This window comes from Echinops telfairi, unplaced genomic scaffold (genome assembly GCF_000313985.2).
Source record: "Echinops telfairi isolate 266 unplaced genomic scaffold, ASM31398v2 ScPeMD7_31;HRSCAF=116, whole genome shotgun sequence".
In the NCBI taxonomy this organism is placed as follows: domain Eukaryota; kingdom Metazoa; phylum Chordata; class Mammalia; order Afrosoricida; family Tenrecidae; genus Echinops; species Echinops telfairi.
In genome coordinates, this window is record NW_022103928.1 from 8,278,456 (window position 1) to 8,304,315 (window position 25,860).

The following is a 25,860-nucleotide window of genomic DNA, read 5'->3' on the forward strand; positions in this document are numbered from 1 at the left end:
AGATGGTCTTAGAGATACTGCCCAGATTTCATTTCTTGACACTTCTTCTGTGTGCGTAAATGGTGATCTCCAGATGCCTTGAAGAACTTGTCCCTGAAAGACTTTTATTTTGATAATAGCATTGTCCAAATTACAAGTAATAACCGTGTGAGATCGGGTGGGGCGAGGTGGGAGTGGTTAAAAAGGCTGGCCACCCACTAAACATCTGTGCACTGTGCACTGCACTGTGCACTATACCTGAGGTCTCGTTTATGCGTAACTATCCTGGTAATGTATATTTTCCTCTTTTTTTCTCCACCCCACTTAATGATTTTCTATGTGTTGTTGCAGACATCTCAACAGTGAGCATGCGCTGGATGATAGAAGTACAGCCCAATGTAGAGTACAAATGCAGGTTGTCCAGCAGTTAGAGCTACAGGTAAAGCCACATTTATTATTGATTTTAAATATTGCCTCAGTTTTCCTGAACCCCAACTTTCTGTAGTGTTTGTATCAGTTCCTGTGTACGCCTTTTTGGACAGATGATCCAAAGCCTGTTGTTACACCTTTTACTTAATTTACTTAACTAATTATTTATCTTAACTCTTTGGGAAAGTGGAGCTTGAGTTCACTCTTTGGACGTGCTGCTTAGATGGCTCAGAGTCCTGCATACATAGGCCGATGTAGCCAATTCCTGGTTTTCTGACTTTCCTGTGTGTAACCTGATGGCTGTCTGTTGTGGTACGGGTTCTCTGTGTTCTGGTTGTTACCCTGTAATTTGGAGTGAGATTGAAAGCCAATGAATGTGAGCAGGGAGGCCAGCCAGAAACGACCAGGTGTGCACGCACACACAAACAAGCATGTTTGGCAAAGTTAAGGTAGAAGTTATATGTGGATGTATTCCTCGGTTTGCAGAGTCCCCATTTCTCTCAATGACTGAGAATTATCGGGGACTATGTTCCCAGTCTTGCATTTGGAAATCGACTGAACACCATTGAATTCACTTTGCAACCAGAGGGGAAAAAAATGTATGCACCTCGTCCTGTTGATCCCCCTTGTGAGGGATTGGGAGGAACATTTTAAAAATGGGTCCTGCTTCCTGATGCAGCTTTGTGGTGTGCCTCCATATTGGAACAATAGTCCCATTCTTTGTATAATTAATAGAAAATTAGTTTCTAACAGTAAAAATTGGGTCAAAAATGGAGATGATTAAAATGTACAATTGCAGAAGCCTGACCCTGCAAACCTCATTTATGCAACTGAGTTCCAAAATGCTTTTGAGTGCTTGATGACTCATGTGGCTTCTTCCTCTGGCTGGTTTCGTGTAGGCAAGAGGTTAGCAGAGTAGGGGAAATTAAAACAATGCTGTACATTATATTATTACCAGCCATCGAAAAGCCTATTTCGTATGCAAGACAGCAATGTCGAGATATATGGAGAGCCCTAGGCTAAGTACAGAAGATAATTACATTTGGAATTTTACTGAGTTAAGTCATTTACAGCTTCAAATAGTTGCAGAGAAAAATCTGCCAAAACACACTTAAACTTTTTGTTGTGACTTTTTGGGATAGAAGGGATTTTTTTTAATTAGTTACCTTCTATGAGAAATTAGCTTTGAGGGTTTTGGGAAGATTTTTTTCAGATGTTTCTTTCTTTAGTGAGTTAATATTTTCCCATTTGAAATACGATGTAAATATTAGAGCAGCAAGATTGTCCAATAGTCAAAGGGCACGCTGTCCAATCCCAAAATTTTAATGCAAGTTTTTGTAAACATCTGTAAATTGAGCATGTTTGTTAAGAAAAAAAAGTAGATTTACCCTAGATTTCACTTAGGATTAAAGACCAGTAAGCCCTTGGAAAACTGCGTTCAACATTACAGGCTCTATATGTCTATAAGTATCTGAGTTTTATATGTAAGTATGTATTGGTGGTGGTATTTATAAAATGATGCAAGTTCCTGCATTTATTTATTTATTGGATAAAATTAAATCCTTAATGACTGGCTCAGAAGGAAGTCATCCACCAGAACTCTCATTGTTGGCAGATAGGCACCATAGGCAGCAAATTGGAGTTTTAGGCCATTCTTCTCAGTAGCGCTCTTTTGTTCATCTTTCCTCCTGCTTGGCAATGTGAGGGCAGGGGAAGGAGTAAGCATGTTGGTTTTTGTCTGGTTTTATCTTGTTTCCATTTTCCTAGCACCCCTGAAAGAGCCTTGGTAGCTCAACGAGTAAGCATTTGGCTGCAAGTGAGAGATTGGTGGTGAGAGCCCATAAGCTACTCAGCAGAGAAAGATCTATGTGCTCTTGGCCTACAAAACTGAAAATATTTTCTCTCTGACCTTTTACAGAAGACAGATGCCAACCAATCCCTTGTCAAAGGATTAAGAAAACAATAATCATGAATTTTACCATCTTATTAGAAACTCCCTTAGCTTCGCAGCTAAGAAACTGCAGTAGACCTACAGGTGTCAGTCCTCCTTCCCTTTTGCTTCTCAACTGAGGTGTAGAAGACCTGTCTAGTCTGCACATCTGCCAGACTTCTCCAACAGCAGCTCTACACCAGAAGTGTTTGCTGATCTTGGGGGCCACAGAAAGCCCACTAAGGGATATTCAGTCATGCATTCATGCTTAAAATCCGTCAGGAGCCTGTTCCATAGCAGGAACCTTGCCGGAGCCACTACAGCATACAATCGTGAGCAAAACAGATCAGGCTGCCCTCCTGATTCTTAATTGTAGAAAGGAAAATAGGTGATAAATAATTCCCCACGGTTCTGGCCATTTATTGGGCAGTGCTGGCTGGCATTAATGGGTGATTGAAAATACCAGAAATGTGCTCAACAGAGGGTGGTGTTTCACTGGTAGATAATAGGCCCCCAATACAAAGCACATTTTAGCCATTAGCTATTCAATTGGAGCAAAGGGACAATAAAGAGTGAAAAGTCTTTAACATTAAAAAAAACACAACTTGCCCTGCAGTAGAATCACAGATGTCCTCTACAGGGATAGCAGGGAGAGTGTTGGGTTGCAGACCTGGCATGGTTGGAGTCTTAGGGCAAGGTGCAGTTTTGTTCGAAGCCAGTCCTGTTTTCTGAAATTCAATGTTTCATTGTGTTGACACTGTTGCCATCCCACACATCCATGTCTGGAAATGGACTCTTTCGATGTACTTGGTTAACAGTCCTTCATGCCCGTATAACCTCAGGTACTGGGGAAATTTGGTTCTTGCAGTGGCAAGAATGCTCAAAGTTCCTGCGTTAGTGCTCCAAACAGCCAGTCGCCTTTCTCTGTTTGTCATTGCCATTATGCCCCTGTTCTTCTAACAGCAGGCTCTCATATGTCACCTCATTGGGGAGCATGCATGCCCTCTTTGTGGTTCACCCAATAGCTACTTCGACAATTTTCCCTTAAAGCATCTCCCAACCTTGCAAATTTGCCCCAACCCCAAATCTCTCCATGCAGATCACAAGGCTACCACTAATTAACCTGAATCACAAAAGTATTTGTGCCAAGCAACTCAATGGGAAAGAACATTCAAGTTTGTACAATCCCTGAAGGATGATCACTGTGTCAGAGGAGAAGGAAAATCTACACACACACACATACAACACAACACCCCACCCCACCCTTTCTCACCTTATAAGGTCTCTCTCTACAAAGCAGTACTTAGATCCCTGGAGCTTACATTAGTCATAACTAGTATGCCCCCATTGTAAAAGCAAACCCAGTAAGACCAAATCAGATCTTATAATATGGATCGATTGAAATTCATTGTTTACCCTAGAGAATCATTGTAAAAGAGATTTCCCCAAAGAAAAGGGAGGACCCAGAAAGCCAGTGTGGCTCAGACCCCAAATGGGAGGCCCTCTCTCTCTGACTCATTAGTCAAATCTCTCTCAAGAGTGGGATGGGAATTCTTTTTCTGAATCGCCACTGTGAGTCACAAGGGTGAGTGACGACGAGAGTGCTTCCCTCTGTGGTGCTCTCTGAACAGTCACTAGCATCAAACGGCGAATCCTGTGAGATTCTCACAGCGAGGCTTCAGACAGGCAGGCCGAATTAAAGGCAACGAGTCAGGGATTGCGTTCTGGCTCAGACCCTGTATGTAATCCACACCAATCATGAGAGCTACCCGGTTTGTGTCTAATGCATGATGTAATTCACACGTCAACGTTTTAATATCATACTGTTTACCAAAATCATCAAAGGGGTATATAGTATGTATCTATCCGAAGGGGAATCGGAACATTTGTGGGAATTTCCACTATCTTTTAATTTTTCCCCCTGGACTTTTGAAACCCCCCTTTTGTGTTTGTGTGTAGTATGTATGTTTGTTTATATCAAGGTGCCAGCATTTAATAGAAGAGGATTGACTAATCAAGTTCATCTTGTGTTGCACCTAATTCTTCTGTCATTGAAAAAGTTAAGAGCATAAAAGGCATCCAAGTAGACATTCTGAGCTTTTGACTATTTCCCTCTGCTTTCAATGATTACCAAGACAGCTGGCATTGTTTTTGACATTTTGCCGATAGACTAGATGGGGGTGAATTACAACCACTTGGGAGCCTTTCAGTATATGCCACCAGGACGTGAGCTGGGTCTTTCCAACTGTACACTTAGTCATCTGACATCAAGACAGAAGGGTCCCACAGAGATCATTTGAGTTAAGGACCTGGTTCCTTGAAGTCAGTGAATGATATTTCAGCTGTTAGATGTTCTCTTTTGACGGATTTTTCTGGGATGATAGGCATATGAAAAAGTGTGTTAGCTGACATGGGGAAGGTATTTCTACAATCAGTATGTACGGTTTGTAAAAATCACCCCATGTGTTATTCCCACCCAATACCCCAAGTAAGTGGGTCAGAGGCAAAGCAAATGTAAATATTGTGAAATTGAAAGCTGCCCTCCCAAAATGGCACAGTCACGTTTATAAGGAAATCCTTAAAGCATCCCTGATAGGTGACCTCCCACAACCCCTCCTCCATGTTTATGAAGATGTGTCTTTTAAAAAGGGGAAAGGCCTCAGATTTGGGGTTATAATCCTATTCAAGGCTCACCATGTGTCAAGAGACAGGGCTCAGCACATGCTTCCTATAAACCCTCATCCTATAGATTCTTGACGATAAACAGTAAAATCGACCCAGAGGGAAAGGACTTGGGCAGTGTGTGCCTGGTTGGTGTTCAGGTGAGAGAGTGGTCTTCTATTTTTTCTTCCTTAATAATTTGATTCCATCCAACCACTATTTACCTAGCATACATTGTTTTCAATGCACTTCTTGCCTGTAGTGCCCACTCCAGTAAGGGGTTAAGGGGTGAGGGGTGGTTAACAATGGCTCACCTTGAGCTACACCACCAGGCAAGCCTACAAGATAGAGGGGGAGCCTGTGGAGGCTTTTGTGGGGTGGGGGTGGGGGGTGGGGGGAGGCAGGAGAAAGGACCGTTTGACTAGGACATTCCGGACTCTTAAGGGATTGTAGGGTGAGGAAGAAAAATAGCAGGAGAATGTGTGATCCCTTCCTTTCTTCATCTCCCTGATCAACAAGAACTAGCATGATCCACAGTCCCAGTTTGCTTGGTGGGACTGGGGATTCCCTGGGACATGGGACTTTCCAGGTCAAACTGGAATGGGTTGGTCAGTCCTTACTGGTAAGTGTGAACCCACTGGCTGAGAGGCGGCCTACTGAGTGCCTTAAATTCTGCTTCTAATCAGTTCACAAAGGGGCTTTGGGAATTCACTTGCACCAGCACTCAGTGAGTGCCTTTTCTGTGCCAGTGCTGTCCTGGGTGCTTCACACTGGGGCTTCTCTGAGCCGTCACACCTGGAAGAGAAAGCAGGGCTCTTTCCTTAGTTCCAGCTCACTTGTGAAAAGGAAAAGGAAAAAAAAAAGCTGCATTTGTGTGATGTAATGTTGCTCTTGTTCCCTGAAAAGGTGTTAATAAATCCATGGTGATCATAAAATCATAGACCTCTTAGAGCCCCTTAAAAAATCCTCTGTGCCCTGTCACTGAGAGAAAGAAGCCCCGGTGGCATAGGGGTTAAGTACTTAGGTGCTAGGTGAAAAGGTTTGAGCCCAGCCAGCAGCTCCGAGGGAGAAAGACGTGGAGATCTCCTTCCATAAAGAAGACAGCTCAGGAAAGCCCACGGGCCAGTTCTTGTCCGAGAACTGGGGCCAGTGAGTCAGAAATCAGCCCAACAGTACCGGACCACTGCCCTGCTTACAGATGGGGGGACAGCAGCGGGAGGACTTACTCCAGGCCAGTGGTTGACACAGTACAAAGACCAGGATCCTAATCCAGTCTGTATGCCTTGGTGGCCTCTTAATCCGGGATGCTGCCTTAGGGTTGGGGGTGGGGTGGGTTCCTTCTAAGTACACTTCAGAGTTGAGACCACTGATTTTACACCTTGACTTGTGTGGGCTCCCGACCCTTCCTGCCTCACCAGACTCCCTTCTGAGCAATCCTTGACACTAGAGCAGGGAATCGGGAGCTCTTGCATCCCCGTGGGGTATAACAGGAACTGTAAGTTGAAAGAAGATGTCAGTGAGGAGGAAAGAGCTCAAGTTTCATTAGCAGAGAGACATTAATCCTCAGACCACTCAGTCACTGAATGGACCTTACGTCTGATAGCTCTGCCAGTGGTGTGTTGGTCATCACCTAGCTTCCCAGACTTTCACAAGCAACCTGCAGTTACAACCAGTCTCTGCAAAGTTTCCTATATTAAAAATGGGAGGTACACGCAGTGGTTCTCCAAAACTAAACTGGCTACTTTGCAACAAAAGCATGTTATTTTTATCCCCACTGTCATAGATTCAACCCAGACTCTTAGCAACCCGACATAGTAGGGTTTCCAAGACTGTAAATCATTTCTTGGAAGGAAAATGGGGCTTTCTCCTCCCGTAAACAGCTACAGCCTCGGACGCTCACAGGGGCAGTTCTAGCCTGCCCTATAGAGTCACTGTGACTCGGTATCGACTCAACAGCAGGGAAACCATTATGCGAGAGATTGCCTCTTCTTTCTCCTGCAGAGGAGCTGAGGGGTTTGATTCCCGACCTAAAGGTTAGTAGTTCACCGCTAACCTAACAGCATTCCCTAAGCCCTTTGTTATTATTACAGTATTATATTTTTAAACTTGTTTTAATGTACCTTGGAAGTGTTCTTTCAAGGTTTGTTGTTTTGTTTTTGTTTTAATGCACAGAAAGTGACACTCTGTATGATGTAACTAAGATTAACATTTGAGTAACTGAGGAACCTTACCTAACAGTTGCAACATCATACCTACAAATTCAATTTTAAGACAGATTGAAGAATGGACGGTGTTCATAAACCGGGGACTGCTTTTTTGACAGTAAGGCAGAAACCTTCCACAGAAGGAAAAAGCATGCACTGTTCACTAATGGCGAGTGTTAAAAAATGGTAGGGGGGAACATTGCAGGACCCACCGAAACAAGGCCTTTGTTGGCTCTCAGGAGTTCACAGTGTGTGAAATGTATCCCTCTTTAGCCCTTTCTGACCCCACTTAGGGTCCTGCTGACCCCACTTAGGGTCCTGGTCTCGGCAATGTCTGCAGTCCGAGCTTAGCAGGACCTCAGAGTCTTCCGGAACAAGCTCATAGCTTGCTGGGGAGGGAGGGCCTCAGCATGGTAGCTTCGTGGTGCTGCTGCTCTGTGACTGGAGCCAAGAAAAAGAAGAAAGAGTCTCTGAGTTTCTCACATCACGTCCTCGTTGAAAACCAAGACGCTTATTTTTCATAATTTAAAATCCTGCATAACTCTGGGAGCATTAGAATTCCTAGACTATGACTGAGTATTAGTGTGCGTCTGCTTTAAATGTCAAGAGAGTCTTTAATGATAACTTTGAAGGAATGTTAAGATGGTGACAGAGGGAGAATAGGGAAAGACTTCAATTGGGGTGAAATGAGCCATATGTTGCCCACACCTGAGTGTTGTAGAAGGATTTAAAAAAACTTTAAAAGTTTTCACTGGTGCAGAATTTTGAAGTCGTATAAATAATCATAGTTTGACCAAGTGAGTCGCATAAAAAATTTGGGATAGAATCACCTTGACTGAAGAACTTAATTTCCTTTTCTCTTCCAAGTGTACTGCTTTTAATTTTCTCTTCATCTTTTTTCCTTAAAAAAAAAACAAACATACCTTCTTTAGAGAGCCGTGTAACTGGATTTATTCTACTGAAAGCAGTTGGCTGTTTGGGTCACCTTGTCTACACACTACTGGGAAAACTAGCCCAGTCTGTGCCTCGGACCTAGTAGCAATCCAGCTTACCTGAGTGAAATGCTCTCTTGAGTTTCCTAATAAAAATGCTTCTGTAAGTTTAGGTGTGACCTGTATATAAGTAGAGAGATTGATAAAAGTACAAATCTCCACCTGTCCTACAGAGGTTCTGAATCTTCTTGGGGTCTTCACAGGCCCGTGTCTTGCATTAGCACCCCACGTGGGTCTTCTGATTACATCAGTGTGGAAGAGTGAAGGCCAGCATCCTCTCTTGCTGGGAGACTGGTTCTGTTTCAGCCATCTCCTGAGATATTACCTCAGTGTTATTCTCCTCTGTGAGCCTGTTTCCCTAACCACAACTACAAGGACTACCGCCATGGCATAAGCTGCCATTGAATTGTAGCTCCACTTGCCGTGACCCTGTGTGTACGAGAATCAAACCGTGCTCCTCCAAGTTCTCAGTGCAGCTTTTTCCAGAAAGACATCACCAGCAGGCATTTCTGCCAGAGCGCTCTGAATAGACTTGGTCTTCCAACCTTTTGGTTAGCAGTTATTCTGCTAACCGTTTGCATCACTCAGGTTCTCCTGAGAACCGGAGTTACCAAACCAAACCCACTGCCTTCCGAATTCGACTCACAGTGAACCCTGTGTAGGGCTGCGGCCCCAGGACTGTCAATCTTTGTAGGAATACACGACTTCGCCTGCAAGACTTAAAATGGCCACAGCCACCTTTGCTTCTGTGAAATCAAGTGGGTGGCCTGGCCCATCTTCACGTCTGTCGCATTAATTCTAGCATTCTCACACACACAAAACCCTTCGTTCATTTCATTAGGATTTTGTTTCTCATGAGTGAGAACTGCCAAATTGGCCTTAAAATGATTAGTCTTCCTGACAACATACAAAATGAGTATGTTAAATGGACCCAACACCATGTTCCCTTTTCTCTGCTAAAAGAATGAGTTTAATCTCCCCAGTTTAGATGGCTGACGATGTTGAGGGACGCTCTTAGCCTTCGGCAGTTATCAGTAGGGTCCGATCAACGCACGCGTTCCAGCCCTCTGCAGACCAGAGTGTCTGAAACCTAATTTGAGGCCATGGCTAATAAGAGGGGGGATGACCTATATCAGCCACGGGGGGGAAAAGCACTTTCCCAAGATGAAGGGAAGATGTGATGAGAACTAGAGAGATAAATCCCTAAGAAATGGGCTTCATCTTTCCCAGCCTTTCTGTTCCATTCTTTAAACCATCAAAATGATTTTTCTGCCTAGTTAGCCAGGCTGCAAACTCCATTCAACTCCTGCTACGTTGATCTCGATGCCAAACAGATATTCTCAGCCAAAATTGTGTAGATAAAGTGGGCTGACTGAACTTTTCTTAAAAAACAACAATTTGTCGAACACTCACAAAACACTGGGTAAGCTAAGGCTGGACGCTCATCTGATTCTCCAAACAGCCCTCCAAAGCATTGTTGGTCCGTACTGGGGAGATCTGGAGAGCAACAAGCCCACCACTGACAGCAGCCAGACCCTGCCCAGCTGTCCACTCGCTTCCCTGACTGCCCCAGCCCTCTACCAACCTGGAAAGTGCTCAGAGGGCAACTTGATAATTCTGTCACGATGTCTTGTTTCTGCTTTTAAGTAAGAACTGGCGACCATGCTTCCAGAGACCTTTGTCGTGGTTTTGCTCGGCCTCCTCCTTGGGTTGGTGCTGCTGCTGCTTTTGCTTTTCATAGGATTCACAGTTTATGAGGAAATGCCGGAACACACTGGCTAATGTCTGGTTCTCACGTTCTAACAGTGAAAGGGCGCCATGAAAGTGGAAGGGGATGACGAGCTCATGGAATGATGGCATAAAAAGTAATAAAGAATTGGAAAGCTTTTTGAAAGGCCGCCGATTATGATAAATGCAAGGCAGTCAGTGAAGAGTGACTGTGATGGGTGTCGATGTGTGGCCTTTCCGTCTACAAAACTGCGTTTGAGTTTAGCTTGAAGTGCTTAGAATGGTGTATGTTCTAAGAGGTATCACATGAGCCCCAAACTCATCCAATATGATAGTACGAGTTAGTTCGGACTAATCAAACAAAAACGTGCAGTTTTGCTTTTTTTCTCATCACCATGGTCATCCTGAAGATGATGGCCAGATTGAATGTGAGGCAAAATACTGAAGCCGGGTACCTTTCCAGATGAGTGATGGATCTAAGTGAGAGTGCTCATGGAACAAAATACAGACACACCCAGATCCTTCCCTTCAGAGTTCCGGGTGTTTCTCTGCGAACAAGTTCTGAGTAGGTGTTTGCAACATAGTGTGATTGATTACCTTTGTTGTGTAAAAGGTCAGCCTTTGTGTGAAGTGCAGAGGAGATGGCTTCCTTCCTTGTGATACAATCTTTCTTCCAATGCGTTGTCTTTGTAATTGCTACATCCACAGTGCGCCCCCCCCCCCAAATTAAAACTACAATTAATATTCAGCAGACTCTTCAGTAAACACCACTTCTCATCCTTTTAATCTGCGATGTTCAGCATGGTAGAAATGTCTTGTTTTTAAAGAATGGTTTATATGCCTTAATTCTCTCTGCCCTTAGTAATTCGAAACAACACAACCACATGGTTTGTTTTTGCCTCCTAATCTTAAGTATGTTTTAGTTTTTAACACCTCAAAATCTAGAACACTTAGATGGAAAACAAACAACTGTAGAAGAATGCCATTTCCCACATTTTAATTTCTGTAACTGAGCCACTTGGAAAACTAAATTCCTTTAGCATTATGTGTGCAGAGCATCTTTGAGTTTGGCTGTTCAATAACTTACTAAGTAACATAAAGTAGCTCCTAATATGGTATCATTTTCATTTCCTGTTTGTGAAAAGATAAATGGTAAGGCCTTTTCTTTTCTTTTTAATATATTCTTCCCTGAACCAGAAGTGACTAAGAAGAAAAAAACAACTGTGATATGGCTCAAGACTGAGTCACGCCGTTAGAATACAAGAAAGGGTCTGCTACTGTGACCCATTTGGCTTTCCTTCCCCCCATCCTACCTCCATCCCTGATCGTCCTCCCCTAGAAAACAACTTTATTAAAAAATGATGTGAGTCTTAAGGTCTTTTTATTTCAGGATAATCTGCAATTACCATAGAATCCAATTTTTTTTAAGGATCTAGGTTATATGATAACAGAAGGATTGAACTCCTCCCCAAATTGAAGGCATTATATTTGACAAATGGTCTATATATAAATTATGGACATATGACAATTCTCTCCCCCACCCCACCTCCAGTTCATCCACCTTCGCTATCGCCTCGACATTTTCCCCTAGAGCCACACGGCTGTTCTTTTGAGTATAGCTTTATCTGTTGTCAATGTACCCCCCCTCCAATTTCTTTTATAGACCTAGCTCGTGTCCAGCTGTTTCAACCTATCAAAAATACTGTTAGATGAATCCAATCCTACATGAGCATTAAAAAAAAAACTTTAAAAAGTAATGTTTGACTTCCTACTGTGTACATGAAATTAGAAGCCCCAGTGGTTTTAGAAAACAATAATAGGTGCTCAAGTACTGAACAGAACATATTTGATGCTCGTTGAAAATGGCAACCCTTTTAGTATTGCTCCTGCCCTACTAATATCCTTTGATAGCATGATGTTAGTCTGTGTCTCCTCGTTAAGAAAGATGAAGTTAGTTTTGCAGAAACATCCCCCTCTCAGAGTTCCTCCATAACCACAGTAGAAGAGTTGATGAGTTTTAGCTCCTAGCTGATTTTCCTCGGGCTTCCTCGTGAATGCGTTTAGGTCATAGGCGTGATTCATGTGTGTTTGTGTTACATGGGACTCCTTGGTGCCAGCTGGTCTAGAACTGCCCAGTTAAAGACTAATGTATCTTCTCTTGAGAAATCTCCCGCCAACACTTTGGATGACTTCGTTTTCTAGTACTGTTACAACCGAAATGCCACAGGTAACCACCTGCATTTCTTGTTCTCTCTGTTGAGGAAGCTGGCCTTCCTTACTTGCAGCACCACCTCCAGACGAAGTCTTCCTTTCTGTGCCAACTCTGGAAGAAGGTCTTCATCTCCTAGACTTCTAGTTCCTGGCTCTAAAGAGATCTCCCTGTGTCTTAGCTTTACCTTACCCTATTTTTGCTTCTTGGTTTGCTTGTTTCACATTTTTGAGCTCTCAAAAGAGAGCCACTATAAAACGCACCCCACACCAGTCCTGCCTCACTACTATAACAGTTAAATCATTCCCAACTGAGATATAGCCACAGGCATGGAAGTTAAGATTTATAACATATATTGGCTGGGGTGGGGGTGCAGGTCAGTCCTCTGTAACACTTGGGGTTTGGCAATGGCCAAAGAGATTTCCAAACAATTGAGCAATGGAAATGATTTTGTCATGTGCAGTAGTGCCATAGTTTAACTTGGAATATGTATCCTTCAGGACGTTAAAATAGTAATAGTAATTAAAATGGTAATGCATTTGCATTCGGAGAAATAAGAGAGCATCTCTCCCTTCCAGCTTGCAAAAGACAAAGAGCGCCTGCAAGCGATGATGACCCACCTGCATGTGAAGTCTACGGAGCCCAAAGCCGCCCCTCAGCCTGTAAGTACTGATCCAGCCTCACTCTGTTTCCTTCTCCACGCCAGTCTACTTGGATCAGTGTGAGAGTTGACTAGTTTAGGGCCCAGCCATTGTTTCTGCTTCCTTTTATGATGAAGGCAGCACTATGTGAAGCTTTTGGACTGATAACAGGATGTTTCAGAGCTGGCACTTGTCTACAAGGCCCTACAAGTCTTTTTCTTTTCTTTTGATCTAGAATGGTGCTAAATTAAGGTAATAAAATGACATGCGAGTTGGGAAGAAGAAAATCTTAAGTAGTAAGAGCTCAGAAGGCAGCCAGATCCCAGAGGCAGAAGAAAGGGGCATGTCAGTCTGGCTAAGCTAAAAGGCAACAGTGCTTGTGAAAAGCACTTACTGGAGCAGAGGAAGGGAGTGGGAGACATGCTGACCAAATCCCAGTTGCCATTGGGTTGACTGCAACGCATAGTGACCCCCTTTGTGTCAGAAGAGGCTTGTGGGCCATAGGGTTTTCAATGGCTAGTTTTTCAGGAGTAGCTCACCAGGCCTTTCTTCTGAAGCACTTCTGTGTGGGCTTAAGCCTCTCAAGCCTTTCAGTTAGTAATCAAGTATGTTAACATTAGAGGCTCAATTATGGAGTGTCTCATAGTTCCTGAGGAATAAGAAGTGAAATCTAGCCTTTCACAGAAGACCAAACATGGTGGCACACTAGAATTAGGTGTTATTTTTGCAAATCTATTGTTTCTTGCCTTTTTCCCCTTTGACTTCACCTCGACCAAGTGGATGGGATGGTCTCTGAGCCCTAAGTCCCATTTTGGCCCCATTCCGATGTGATAAATCAATCTCTTTGAACAGTTGTGTTTGTCATATAGTTTAATTTCTATTTTAAAAATTAGCTGAGTAGCTTCAACAGATTATTCAAAATGGAGAGAGTGCCTTGCTTCTTGATTTTAAGATTTGTAAAATTTAAAGGTACACTGCCTTTATTTGATTTTGCTTGGAGTCACTGTGTGAAAATTAATTGAGCGTTGACAATCTATAGTTAGTACCAGCCATTTTAATCAATATGCAATGATGCAGCATAATGGCAAAGTATTGGTTTATCTGTTTTGACTGATTTTTTTCTATAAATAAAGCAAACATACACCCATACACGTATGATTTATGGTGATAGAAATAAAACGGAGTCAGACTATTAACCCAGCAAATATGGTAGCCTGCCAAGATGCAGTTGGCAGACAAAATTAATGTCTGAAACAGAACACATTACCGAGATATAGGACATAAAATCATTAAGCACTTCGCACATCCATTTTTACTAGGAAAGACTCCTTAGTTTCCACGTACTTTACGGCAAATGAGTGCAGGACTGAGTGTGTTGGCTACTTAAAAAGAAAGAATGAAAAACCAGACTATTCAAGGTAGTGCTGCTCATATCAACACTAGCCCTGCCCTCCACCTTCCTCTGAAGGAGGAGGCTGGGAATAACACAAATCCAGCTAACCATCTTGATGAGGCCCAAAAATGATTCGATTGACTTCTCCAATTGGGATGACCAACGGCAAAGGGCGCCAGTGTCCTTGAGAGTCATCAGCTGGCTTTCACGTGCAGGGAGTGTTTTCCCAGGATGCTGGCTCTGAGTCTTCAGACAGTGAAAGGGCGACAGTGAGTGACCTCAATGGGTTGGGAATGTCGCACTCGAGGAATGAACCTGGTTTTGAACATGGAGCTCCTTTAGAGGAGGAGGCATAAAACTAAAGGTGCGTCCTGTTGTTGCCGTGAGTGGTGGGGCTGGGTGTTTGTAGGCAGTGTACTGTGTGTAAGCCCACATAGTCCGCAAAGTGACCATTGGGAATCTCCATGAAGCCCAGTGTTAAGCAGCCAGTAAACGGACAAGCAGCCGTAAGGGAAATTGCACAAGGAAGGAAGGTTTGTCTTGATTCGGGTTTTTTTGGGGTTGTTGGGTTTTTTTAAGAAAGTGTTTTACATCTAGAAAATTATAACTTTGAAGGGGGACCTCCTACTAAATTTATTTTTAACTGCTCTATTGAAAATTCTCCACCACTAGTCAACATTATCTCTTAGTAGCTCAGCACAATATTTCTTTATTAAAAGAAATAGGCACGAATATTTTTGACTGAAAAATTAATAGCTTTTGAATTGATACACAGCAGGTTTTCTTTTGCAGAGAAGTCCAATATCGCTGCACAGCACTTCTGTAGCCGTTTATTTAGAGTCCAAGTCAGACCTTTGACAGCTAGAGCAGCACTACATGCCAATATAAAGAGCTCCGAGATGTAAGCCAACAATAGGCCGTCTGTGTGAGGTTTGCCATTGTCAAATACATAGATTGTTTGGATTAGTTTATGTAAATGTACTGTTGTATTACCCTTTGGGGGGAAGAAAAAAGATCACATTTGTGTATGAAAAGTGGTTTCCTTCACAGGCTGTATTATAAATTCCTTATCCTTTAACTTACGTGTAAGAAGTAAAAATTGGTGCCTGACAAGCAGGTATTGTGTGACACTCTGTTGTCGGAGTGAACCTGCCTTCTTTTCATTTACTTGGAAAATAGAAAATTTTATTATAGATACCATCTTATAAATCGGGAATTACTAAAATATGTCTAGGTGAGGCATTTTGGAAATTAATTATAAAAGGTAAATGTGTAGTGTTTTGCATACATTTTTACTTCTTTGTGCACCCACCCCCTTTATGAGGGGGTGGGGGGAGGTGCACATGTACAGCAAAAGCAAACCCCTTGATTCAGTTTAGGGCACAGAGATATTCTAGTGGCTGGTTTTAATGTGGAAAATCTTCCATGTAACCAGTAAATAATTATTTCACTTCCAGTAGTAGAAAGTATCTTGAGGGTTCGTTCAGGTATTCTTGAGAGAAGCAGTTACCGTCCATCCATATCTAACCAGATGGGGTGACAGACAGCCTTGCCAATAAATTTACAAAGTACCCCCCTGCCCATTTAAAAGGAACCGTGTGTTTGTTTTAAAATCTGTCGTCACTAAATGATGGGGTGCTTCGCTGTAAGCCACTTCTCCCTAACTGCCGTTTGGGGTAGGCACCATCTTCCAAGGAACCCTGGTGCGTAGTGGGTAACATGTTGGCTGTTAACCACAAGTTCAGCAGTTTGAAACCAGCAGCTGACTCTACAGGATAAAGTTGAGGTTTTTTACTCCGGTAAAGAGGTACCATCTCTGAACCCCACAGGAGCACGTCTTCCCTGTCATGTAGGGTCACTGAGTGTCAGCATCAGCGTGATGGCAGTGTGTTTGGTTTTTCTTTTTTGGTAAGTATCTGACCAGTCCCCGTTTCATCACATCGAAGGCATCATTGCTCTCCTAAGCTTCAGCACAGAAACATTGTCTGAGCCCATTAGGGAGCTCTCTCTGGATGGAGGTCTTTGGGGAATATGCTTGTCTAAGGACTGTCCCCAGGTTTTTAGATGTAAGCCCAACCTCACACCGTGCTTAGAAACTGGTAGTTGAATTGAACTATGAGTCTGCTATTTTCTTCTGCACTGAACTTTCTGTAGCATCTCCTCCTGCTTGCCATTAAATATTCTAAACTGAAAAATCATTCCCGAAAGATCCCCGGATCACACAGGTTGTGTTTGCAAAGGGTATTTCCACCTTTCATTCCACCCTTGTTTGGTGCCTGGGTGATGCCGGGCTTCGGTCACTTTGTACCCATTGTTGGCCAAGTATTAGGTTCTGGCTCATAGAGCCCCTGTATATGCTTGAAGGCTGTGGCCTTTCCAAAGCAGAGGTTTTAGCCGTTCAGCCACCAACCTTTTGCATATTATAGGAACTTTTAAAATGAAACTATCCCATTAGCAAATATTTACTGAGCATGCCACCTTAAAGATAGAGAAGTGACATAAGACAACGCAGGCCCTGCTGTTAAGGTATTTGCAGTTCATCTGCCTTGACCCACGCGCACACACTTGCTGCATCTGTCTAAGAAGAATGGCTCGCCTAGCGTGCTGAAGGGTGGGTTGGTAGATTTTCTAGACCTGAAAGGGGAAGAGGAAGAACTGGTAAGAATTAAGTTTGCTGAGATTCAGGGTAGCCACTTGGGCTACCTGAGAATCCTTTTTATGACCACCTAGTATTATTTCTCCCAACTCTGAAGCAAGGCCACAGCATCCCATGTGTCTGAGTGTCTGAGGGGAAGGAGGAAAGGGATGGCCGACCCCAGCTGAGAGGAGCTTTTCATACTTCTCCTTGTACTAAGGCTTGGCTGTGCGTGTGAGAGTCTGCCAGCTCAATTGTATTCCCTACCAGTTAGGTACACAGGGTGGGATAGTGTGTATCCTGGCCACAAGTCGCGAAGGCTTTGTTTCATTTTTGTTTTGGTTTTTCTTTTTTGTTTTAAAAAGGTCCTTCTGTTTTTCCTTGGAGAGAAATTCAAAGGGGGGGGCGGCATCAGACAGGGGTGAGCAGCCCTCAGGAAAACGACGGGTGTCCCTTTGTTCCAGAGTCAGGAGCACGCTGCACATAAACACCCGAAGGTAGTGCTTGGGGTTAGTGGCTCCTTAAAGAATCAGCCAGAGACTGTCCTTGGAGGGCATGCCTCAGAGGGCAAAACAATACTAACGGCAGCAACAAAGAGACACATGTCTGTGTTACCGACTGTCTTAAGTTGTAAAGGATTTTTTAACAGACTTCTCACTATCATAACGTCAAGAAAGCCCTGTAAATCATGTTGTGTAATGCCGAGTACATGAGAGGTACGCTTTGCTTCAGGGTATTCCTCGGCATCAGAGAACACTCCGGGGCCTGGGGAGACCACATGCTTTCAGATTCGGTGGGCAAGTAATTACAATATAAAGGTAGTGTATCCTGCTTTCTGAGAACGTTATAAAACATTTACAGGAACTTGGCTATTTGGAATAAAATGTACTATTAGAGGGTTTCTTACCCTTCATTTTTATGCATTTTCTTGCACTCTTGCTATATCAATTAGGACTGTTTTGAAATCATGTATTGAGTGACTGTCAAAACAAAGTACCAACCCCCTCTTCCTGGAAGAAAAAGGGGGTCTTAATTAAAGTAAGGAATGATCATTTGGGGTGCTGTGGCCTTGCCTCAGAGTTGGCATAAATAATACTAGGTGGTCATAAAAAGGATTCAGGTACACCACCCAAAGAAAGCCATTTTCATATACTGTTTTCCTTAAGCCTCCCTCTTCAACTCTGGCATCGTCTTTTTTTTGCCCCTTTTTCAGTAGCACTGCCAATAACACCACCTTCTAGGCCATTGACTTCTGGCAGCACCTACCTCTAAATTCAGTCACAAGGCTGGGCTGAGACTGCCAGGGAGGCCGAGGCTCGTAACAAAAGCCTCCCGCCACCACCCACTGTCCTGCCCTCCCCAGTCTGGTAATGTCCCCTTGGCCTCTCAACGCCAGTGATTCATGTCTAGAAACGCCATGCAGTTGAAGCACGTCTCCAGCCCTGCTCAGGCCAATACACCCAACAGCAGAAAAACGAGTTCTGTCAGGCTGGAAAGGCCCTGTGTGTGTCCCTTGGGGTTTGGGTTTCAAGTTTGCCTTTTGTTCTCAGATTCTGTTTTCATGTGATGCAAGAGCACAAACAAAAACAAAAACGAGTTCTTATGGGAACACTTGCAACAAGTCTGTGTCTGTCTGGGGTTTGCATCAGCGGTTTATTTATTTACTTTTTAATGTGAGTGACTCATCCTCTGGAAAAGGGAGAGGAGGTCACCACTCAGAAACCACAGTTCCTTGTGGTGCTGGTGGTGGTGGTGGTGGTGGGGAAAGGATGAGCCAGGACACAATTCTAAGGGTTGGCGTGGGGAGCGTTTTGGGAACTAGCCTCTGTGCTGTCCTTCTGAAGTGAGGAAAGGGGCAACACTCAAAGACACACGCACACACGTTTCCCCTTCATAAAATGGTTCAGCACATGGAAGTGACATAAGAATTCCACTTTGGGGTTTCAAAGAGAGATTATCTTCTGCCGAAATCTTCCCATAATGGAAACCTGCCATGGAGAAAATACCAGTGTTACTAACTTCTCTAAACATAGCAACTTCTTTTAAATAGAAAATGAGCACAATAAGAAAAATAGGCTTTCCAGCAGGAAAAGCCACCCTCCCAGCCCAACCCCTTCCTGCTCCGTGCCCCGGAAAGGGGGGAAAAGTGTCTTTAAACTTAACCACAATCAGAAATTCGAAGCGCATGTGCTTTCATTTCTAATCGATGATTATCCTAAGATCTAATAGTTTACAACTGAGATGAGTATTTCAAGACGATGGCCAAATCCACATTGTTCCTGGTCTGCTCTCATGTGCTTAGTCTGTAATTAATTTTGGAGGGGTCCCCCCCCACTCCCCTCGAGAGAGCTCTTAATTAAACAAACAGGTTTAGTTTCAGCAAAGAGCCCATTCCGTATCCTCCCCCAGCCCCTCCTCCATCTCCGTTTGACCTTCCCCCTTGTAGATGGCTTCTCCTAAGACAAGCATGTGATTCTCAAACAAACATGTAAAAGTTAGGGAGCTCTCAAAGCATTTGACAAGGGGGACATTTCATTCAACTTGTTGGTTCAGCCTTCAAATGATTCCAGGAGGCAAAGCCCCTCCGCTTGGAGTTTACAGCTTTTTGTTCTGCCTTTCCTCGCAGACTGCAGTCAGGTTTAATTTGGAATCTGGGCTCCTTCTGCAAATTAGCAATTAGAACAATTTTGTGGGAATATGTATATGTGTCATTAGTTTTCCTGCAAATTAATAGCGAGGGCAGAGGTCAGGCAGAAATTTTCCACTTGACTGCCACTCCTCTATTGAGACTTGGCACTTGTTTTGGAATGGCCACAGCTGTTCCCAGCCACACTCTTCCTCTAGAAGAACTGTCTTTTAATTAGTTTACCTCATAGCCATCATTACAAATATTACTGCCTCTCCTCCTTGAAATAAAATTACTGTTTCTACAAAATATCCCAGTGACATCTTGCACCACTGCACATTGATGGGGGGGTTCACTCAAACGCAGCATTTAATCATTAGATCACCTCCATACGCGTCTCCTAATTAGAGTCCTTACAATACATTTTTATCTGGTAATTAGCTGAGATTGGCTGCTTCCTCTGTGGCTTATTAGAGGGAGCCCAGCAGTGGGTGTGAATCATGGCGTCATTTGTCAAGCCTGATAAGCCCCCTCTCTGCTTTCCTTGGGCTCAGTATTTTACTTCCAGTTGCTACCTGTGTTCAGAAGCTTCCGGAAATCTTACCTTGTTCCCATTTATCGTGAGTCATGCCAACCTGCTGGGATTTTCTTTTCACCATGGCTGCTTTGGGCAGAAAACGCTCAAGTGCCGCGGTGGTTCGTGTTGATGCCGGCGTGCCTCTTGGCTTCTGTTCTTCCAGGAGAGTGCCCCGAAAGGGGGCCTTGCCATGTGGAAGCTGTGCTTGAGTTTCGATTTGTGGCCATGGAATTAAAAACACAGTGGTCTTTGTGACTTCTTCCTCGCAAAAACTGAAATTAACATGCCCTTTTCTTAAGGACACTTGTTCTCTAGCGTGATGCTCATTTGACTTTGAAGAAAGCCAGCCTCCCTTTTAGGATAGAGTAAAAAGCGAAGCCCCAGAGTCGAGCGCTTCCCGGCTGTTGGCTGCTGGGCCCAGCGGTCTCTTCAGTGGTTAGCTCTTCAAGGGGAGCAGTTGTGGACTTTCATTCCGTTCCTCACCACAGTGCCCCACACCTTATGTGTGATCAATAGCTATTGACTGACTCACCGCCATATGAATAAGAGCACTTCATCGAAGCCTGTCCAAAAAATGAGCTTGCAGGAAATGAACCGGTTTGATTTTTCTATCCCCTGCACCCAAGAAGATGCTACAAAGGTTTTTGAATCACACAAGCCTGTGTATGATGGTGGGTTTGGGATCTGAGTATGGGAAGGTTATTGAATGCCTTGGTAAAATATCTGCAAAGTAATAAATATGAAAAATAATTAAGTAAAAATCATAATTATAAGTGGTGGCAAGAGAATTAATTGAAGCCTCACAGAGGCAGCAGGCTTAGAACATGATGTTTACAAATGTCATTCATGACTCTCCAAAGCATTTGGATGTTCTTAGCTGAGTCATCATGTAAAGCTGTTTATTTGTGAGCCGAGCATTATATTAGCCTTCCATACACTTAATTTCCTTGACCCTTGGCTTGGGCTGACACTTGGACGTACTGGCTCTGAACTTGGTCAGTGATTAAGACCCTAACATCCAAGGCAAAGGAGAGGTGAGCCCCGCTCCTTTGCCCTTGGCTTCTCAACTTGGCTTCCTTCCACGGCTGCCAGCCCTGACTTCATACTTGGTTTGCAAATGTGCACCATGATGTCGATTCTCTGCTATTGTTGAGGAAGCAGCCCCCAAACGTCTCCTGAAAGGAGATTTGTGCGAGCCATGCTCTTTCCCTAGCTCTCTCTTCTCTGGTAAACCGATATTTCAAGCTGAGAAGACTGAACTGACAGCTCTCCTCCCTACATGCCAGTTTCCAGCCCCATGCTTAACATTTCCCTCATAGCAGTATCCTCCGCTTCTTCACAACCCCTCCATGTTCTTGTTAGGGAGCTGCCCTAAACAGAGTGAAGATTCTGTAAGAGTGTGAGTACAGGTGATTCTTCTCAACAAATTGGAGCTCTCTTTGAATACGTTCTTTGATTATGATCAGAGGGCAATCTCATCCTTAATAATTTCCCTAAATAATGCCTTACTCTCATGATGGGAGTAATCGTGAAATGGATTTATTGTGCTACAGTCATTCGCAATCAGGTTTGAAAAAATGTCACCAAGCACAACCACAAGGCAGACTTTTGGGAAGTTTTCTTAGATCTTGACACGGCTCTGTGTAACTGATAGAGCAATTTGGGTGTAAGTTGTAAACAACCGAGTTCTTTGACACATTCAGACGTAAAATAGTAGTTCTGTACCAGCCATTTTTGCAAATGAGGACAAATCTATTTATGCGAATACAACTTCAAAGCAAGAAGGGGAGAGAGAGCTGGCTGGCGGCTGGAGTCAAGCAGCGGTCTCACTTTCCTTTCTCCTTCAGGTACATACTGTCGCTTCCCCACCAGATGTTTCACGGGGAAAAACATCCTATCGTTTCAGAGCTCTCGTGTGCCAGATTCCTACATTGATACATTCCAATCTCCTCTTCGATAGAATTGAATGAAGGTTACCCAGAGAGCTCTGAAAGCTTAGTCTCGGCCAACGGATGGAAACCAGTGCCTTTTTACCAGATCGGCGTCCCTACTTCTGACACTGACGTTGTATTAGGGCATTGGGAACCTATCCCTGTGCTGGGGGAGCCACTCAGAACGGGGCCTATCAGATGAAACAGAAGTGAACTAAAAGCTGTTGTTCAGTCGAACTACCACGTCATTGTGGGGGACAGCTCAGGTGGACACCAGTGCATTCCAGCTGATGTTTCCAGTGCTACCAGGAGCCCAGCTCCCCCTTTGAGGTTGTTAAGGCTATTTAGGCTATTGAAGGCGGTGAGAAAATTGCGATTAGAGAACTTTGTTTTTACTCCGAATATTCTAACTCATTTGGCCAGGTAACCTCATTTTGTTCCCGTCAGTACCTACTTTGGAAGCACCCGTGTCAGTCACGCAAAGGCAGGGAGAATAGTGCATTTCGTTCTGGAAACAAAGTGTATTATTCTCCCTTGGGAGCTCATCTCTCTTATTTGTATTTCACTTGATTGCAGCCATTTCTGAGGCCTTGGGTGGGGCCAACAGTTGTTAGCATGGTTGACTACTCGACTAGAAGATTGGAGGAGCTTCAGGTCCACAAAGAAGTGCCTCCAGAGGGAAGCCTGGCCATCTACATCTGATAAATCAGCCACTGAAAACCCTGTGATGGAGCAGAGGTCTACTGACCACCCACAGGGCTGCCATGAGTTGGCCTGACAGCAACTGTGGGGGAGAAACGGCTCTACTGCTGGCAATTAAGCTAGCCTTTTAGGTTGATCTGTTTCTCCGAAGTGACCTGAGACGTCACGATTCTCTTTCCTACAGCTGAACCTGGTATCAAGCGTCACGCTCTCCAAGTCTGCCTCGGAGGCCTCTCCACAGAGCTTACCTCATACTCCAACGACCCCCACCACCCCCATCACTCCTGTCACCCAAGGCCCCTCTGTCATCACCACCACCAGCATGCACACAGTGGGACCCATCCGCAGGCGGTACTCAGACAAATACAATGTGCCCATTTCCTCGGGTAGGTACTTGAAGTTTGCCTCACACAGACTTGCAATATATCCAATTCTTGGGAGGCCAGCCTCTTTTTAAAAAGTGATATTAACAGGACAATGATTCTTATTTAGCAGATATTGCGCAGAACCAAGAGTTTTATAAGAATGCTGAAGTTAGACCACCATTTACATATGCATCTTTAATTAGGCAGGTAAGTAAATTATATCAAAAGGTGTGCATATACATGATGTGCTAAATTGATGAAGTAGATTTGAAACCATTCAGTTTGCAGGCGTGCTCAAACCTTTTCTATAAGGTTTTTAAAAACTGCAATATATAACATAATTGCTTTTGATTAAGTATTACAATACGATGTGATTATTAGGAAATTCATTTCACACAACAGTGAAAATGAGCCTATTTAAAGATGGCAAGTCAATTATCACAAGCTACAGTAATCTCTGATCCCTAGAATTAATCTGAGCTCTAAATAATTACTGAGCTTTAATCAGCTAGTGAAATGTTTTGCATTTCTCTTTGATTCTGCTTTGCGAATGACTAATAAATTAATATTTCTGTGCGGAAACAGAAATAAAAACTCAAAACAATTAGATAATTCCATTTTGAATTTTGCTATTGAACTCTTAAATACAGCCATTAATCTGAGATCATTCTGTGAAACCTTTCTTAGGATTTCTCTGAATTCCTGTGATTTTATATTTTCAAGAAACTGTATAAATACAGTTTGGCAGGTTTGGTCATAAGGTTCTTTCTTCTGTGGCTCTTTGCTTCACAGGCCATTCTCGAATCTCCAGAAAAGCAACTAACACTAAATGAAATTTATAACTGGTTCACACGAATGTTTGCGTACTTCCGGCGCAATGCAGCCACATGGAAGGTAAGTTTTCTCTGAAACCTGCTTACTCTCGATTCTTGCCATTTATAGAGTAAAGTTGGTGATGGTAAAGTAGTTGTACTGTAAGGGAGTTAATATTGTTTTGATGCATTCAACTGTAGTAATATTTGTTTGAGGAAATGATTCTCTGATGGTTCAAATGCTCCCATGAAAACTCCCATTATTATTTTGGGACCAGCCAGTAAAATCTCTCTCTAGTCATAATTTGTAAGGACAAGAAGGTGGCACCTCCGCCCAGACGCTAAAGCTGCCTTGCAACTTACACCAAACTCATTCTTTAAGCAGTTGGAAAACGACCCAACTTGACGCAGCCTTCAGTGGTTGCACACAAGGCCTGAATCCCATTTTATGGAGAAAGCGTCAGGATCCAAGAGCTGGCACTTGTTGTGTATGGATGTTACTAAGGGAGACCACAGAATCTTATTAAGTATATTTCTGAAAGATTGCCCCTCAGAAAACCACAATACCCATGGGGGTCAAGTAGCCTCTCAATTTTGCAGCATCTGCTGTAAAACCCCTCCAGTTCCTTGGCTCCATGTTGGATATCCCCCAACAGTGCTGAGGGCCGCACACGACAGTCCTCATTCCTCATTGAACAGTTGGTTTACAGACCCTGATATCATTTATTCTCTTGTGTTAGTGTAATTAGTGCTCACAGTGTTCTTGGTTCCCTCTCTTTCCATTTATTTATTGCACTTTTACAATCTGGATTTTCTGTAACCCAAATTTTATTTGCGTATATAAATATCTTCCTTGTGACTTTCTTGAAAGAAAATGAGCATGACCATAGACATAATTCATCAGCCTTACAAAGGTTGTGGATATCTATTTTTATCCTTTTATTTCCATTAAGACACATGGATGCTAAGGGTAGTATGTTGAAAAATCTTACTTTCTTTTACCTAGCCTCCCTTGAGAGATTAAATACAAAGCACACTAGTTAATAAAAGTTTTCAAAACCTTAGGTATATAAACACAAAGCACATTTTCTTAAAATTACCTCTTATTGTGAAAAATTGTCAACATTTATAAGATAGAAATATGCTGTTTAAACTCCGATCTTAAGACTTAAGTTTTTCCCAAGAATTTTTCAAAGCCCCAGCCCCAATCCTAGATGAAGTCCTTATTTGTACTGTAATCAAAATTGAGAAGAGCTTCGATTTCTAGTTACTGTATACATGGATGTGTAATCTTGGAAAACACAACGCTGGATGATCTTCAGAAATCTTTTAGTTCTGTACCTTTCTGTATTCTGGTCATTTACTGTAAAATACCAGACTAATGAGGATGAGGAGAATTGTAGATTGCTTTCCCAGTTATGGCTCCTCTGCATTTAAGTGCTCTTGCTGCATTTCTTAGGAAGTTTGAATGGGTTTGTTTATTTTAGCCTCCTTGTTGGAGGTCTAGGAGCACATTTCAGGCCCTTATGCAATATAAAATAAATACTTATTAAAGGCCAGGCTAGACTTCACATAGAAGTGTGTCCTCCCAAAGACTTAGTAAACTTGACCCCTCCAGAGTCAGCAGCTGTCAGAAGCACTTTTCAAAATATCCGAATTGGCCTCCTTTAAGGGAGTGCGTGCTGCAGGTGGTGGGAGATGGAAGGGGTGATGGGTGTGACCTCCCCCCTAGAGAAAGACCCCTACTTACTTATTATAATCAGAGTTATCAGTAAAAGGCCACCAGTCTAGTGGGAGTGCCCTCACATCCCATGTTTAGTCTTGGCCAGTACGCTCCACCAGGAGACCTAAAGAAATGATGTCATGCTTATTACCATCCCTAGTAAGTGTTGTGGATTTTCCTGAAACTCAAAAGAAAAGTCAGGTGTTCAGAAGTTCCTCACCCTTCCCCGCAGGTCCTCCTTTCTGATGCATCGTCAAAGGTCTCACCAGAAGTGAGGGTTAACTGTAGGAAAGAAACACCTATCAGTCGAAACCATCAGTGAC

General features: G+C 43.3%; 1 protein-coding gene across 1 annotated transcript in view; it reads left to right on the top strand.

Annotated features, from left to right (window-relative positions):
* The window catches only part of FOXP1 (forkhead box P1), a 269,188-nt gene that overhangs the window by 227,870 nt on the left and 15,458 nt on the right, over positions 1-25,860 (top strand). Inside the window, exons 8-12 of the mRNA XM_030885576.2 lie at positions 331-418; positions 12,711-12,794; positions 22,822-23,023; positions 23,133-23,209; positions 23,795-23,896. Coding sequence (XP_030741436.1) covers positions 331-418; positions 12,711-12,794; positions 22,822-23,023; positions 23,133-23,209; positions 23,795-23,896 — 553 coding nt within the window. The remainder of the gene's footprint in view (positions 1-330; positions 419-12,710; positions 12,795-22,821; positions 23,024-23,132; positions 23,210-23,794; positions 23,897-25,860) is intronic.